This window comes from Cyprinodon variegatus, unplaced genomic scaffold (assembly GCF_000732505.1).
Source record: "Cyprinodon variegatus isolate N-32 unplaced genomic scaffold, C_variegatus-1.0 Scaffold2041, whole genome shotgun sequence".
NCBI lineage: Eukaryota > Metazoa > Chordata > Actinopteri > Cyprinodontiformes > Cyprinodontidae > Cyprinodon > Cyprinodon variegatus.
The window spans coordinates 25,251-28,072 of record NW_015152494.1 but is presented as its reverse complement, the minus strand read 5'-3'; the positions used below and the strand labels follow the sequence as shown (position 1 = coordinate 28,072).

Genomic DNA, 2,822 nt, shown 5'->3' with positions numbered 1-2,822 from the left:
AGAACCCCCAGCCGGTAGTTGACCGTGATGACGATGACATTGCCATAGCTGGCCAGAATGCTGCCATCGATCATGTTGCCGGTCCCCTCCACGTAGGAGCCTCCATGGATATAAACCATGACCGGCTTCAGTCCGTTCTCATCGTGGATATCTGGAAAAAACACACAGGAGACAACAGTGACGACCCGGTTGGTTCAGGTGGTTCTACAGGAACCCATTTGGATCACTCGGTGCAACGAGCCCTAGATATAGTGAGAGAGGGTCTCCATTTATATGTTACACCCTCAGATGCCACCAGAAAGCCAGAACCAGGAAATGATGTCATCTTCACCTCTGGAAGGAATCAGAAACTAGCCTCTAATGATCAAAGGAAAGAGAGAGGAACTTCCTTAGAAAGTAAAACCTGAGAGTAGCAGAACATTCACCCTCACATCAAAGTGTTTATGAACAATTATGGCTCATTCCTCCTTTGATCTACAGGTCTGGAACTGAACCAATTCATTTTCCATAGATCTGCCAACCAGCCAGCTTGGAAATCTCTCAAATGGAGGTCTCTGCTGAGGAGAACGGTCAATTGAAAGCAGAGGAAACATTCAACCCAAGGAAGCTGGACAGTAAAGATGGAGGATTCCTCCATTTCAAGTGGAAATAAACAGGATGACATCATCAGACATCATCAGGATGACATCATCAGACGCTGTGGATTATTATCTATCAGACAGCAGATATCACCAGTAGATTATCATTCATCAGAAAACTGACATCATTAGAGGATTATTGTACATTATTGATCAGACAGTGATTCAAAATGGCTGACCTGTTGAAGTCTGGACACTTTTAGCAGATTCTGAGATTTGGCATAAAGGAGAAAACCAGCAGTTACTCCTAGCAACCACCTCATCAGGTTCACCTGTCCAACCAGCCCAACCAATCCGACCGGCACAGCCACTTCAACCAGTCTACCCACTCCAACAAACCAACCAATCCAACCGAACCAACCAGTCTGATCACCCAACCCTTCCAGCCAGGCCAACCAGTCTAATCAGTCCAACCAATCCAACCACTCCAACAGGCACAGCCACTCCAACCATCCCAACCAATCCAACCGAACCAACCACACCAACCAACCCAATCAGTCCAACCACTCCAACCAAACCAATCACACCAATCAGTCCAACCAATCCAACCAGCCCAACCAAACCAAACAGTCCAACAAATCCAACCAGTCCAACCAAACCAACCAGGCCAACCAGTCCAATCAATCCAACCAATCCAACCACTCCAACCAGCCCAACCAAACCAACCAGTCAACCCATACCAACCAGCCCAACAAAATTAAACAAAGCCTACCAAACCAACCAGTCCAACCAAACCAACCAGTCCAATCAGCTCAACCAAAATAACCAGTCCAACCAGCCTATTCAAACCAACCAATCCAACGAGGCCAACGAAACCAACCAGTCCAACAAATCCAACCAGCCCAACCAAACCAACCAGTCCAGCCCAACCAAACCAATCAGTCCAGCCCAACCAAACCAACCAGTCCAGCCCAACCAACCAAACAAACCAGGCCAACGAAACTAAACAAAGCCTACCAAACCAACCAGCTCAACCAAAATAACCTGTCCAACCAGCCCAACTAAACCAACCATTCTAACCATTCATCATTACTGCATCTCAAGGTGATGAAGACAACATTTTGAGGTTTGTCTCTTTCCTTGGAATGGAGACAAACTAAAGGACAATAATCTGGACTTTAGGACCTCCTCCTCTCCCAGAGGTTATGTTGGATCAAGTCTGGTTTCACTGGATATACCGGATTTATCTGAACAGCATCTTTACCTGCAAAAAGAGGTTAGAACATTCAACCTTCATCACCTGAACGTTGGGTTGGTTCCACAGTTCGTCCACCAACTTTTCCCTGAGAACAGACCTAATCTATTATTGAAATCTATTAGATAGGGTCATCCACACTAAAGCAGCACTTCTTCCACATGGTTAGCTTCTTAGAGACCAGATCTACAAACAAGCATCTGCTGTGGCCTAAAGGTTTCTCCTGATCAGGGAGCTGTTGGTAAGATCTGAAGAACCCCAACAAATACAGGCTAAAGTCTTCCATCTGGGAATAGAAGATTGAATCAGGTAGCATCTATGTAGGTGATGAAGATCTATGCAGGAAAAAACCCACTATCATCAGGGAGGGGCAGGGTTATCACAACTTTATCCTCAGAATGGTTTGCTTTGATCTCTTTAATCAGCTGGACTCTTTCTGACAACATGTGGTGGGGCTAGCCTTGGCTGCTAACCAAGCTAAAGCAGCTAGCTGTGTGTATTGGAGCTAAACTCCAATCAGTTCCGGTTCTTTCCAAAAACTGTTTAATTTACATCCAAAAGACATCTACATTTGGTCGGAAACTAAAAGGTGAAAACCCGTAACTTTCAGGATGTTGAAAAGGCTTTAAAAACTGGGTTTGTAACGTCTGGCTGAGGGAGATCTGCTTTAAACTTTTCTATCTTTAAAACCAGAACCAGCTGATCTGAGTTCAGAGCTGGAGGAAAGTGAACCAGGAGTCTGAGGTCAAAGGTTAGGATCAATGTTTGACACATTCATTCATTCATTCCTTCATTCATTCATTCATTCATTCATCTGTTCATTGATTTAATCGTTCAATTATTTAGAAAAATAAAGAGAGGAAGGAAGGAACCAAGGAGGAAAGGAAGGAAGAGAGGAAAGGAAGGAACCAAGGAGGGAAGGCACTAAAGGAAGGAACCAAGTAAGGAAGGAACCAAGGAAGGAAGGCACTAAAGGAAGGAACCAAGTA

At 44.8% G+C, this 2,822-nt stretch overlaps 1 protein-coding gene across 1 annotated transcript in view; it reads right to left on the bottom strand.

Moving 5' to 3' along the window:
- The window catches only part of LOC107105067 (neuroligin-4, X-linked-like), a gene marked incomplete at its 5' end in the record, with an annotated part of 54,289 nt that overhangs the window by 27,045 nt on the left and 24,422 nt on the right, over positions 1–2,822 (bottom strand). Inside the window, one exon of the mRNA XM_015405183.1 lies at positions 1–151. Coding sequence (XP_015260669.1) covers positions 1–151 — 151 coding nt within the window. The remainder of the gene's footprint in view (positions 152–2,822) is intronic.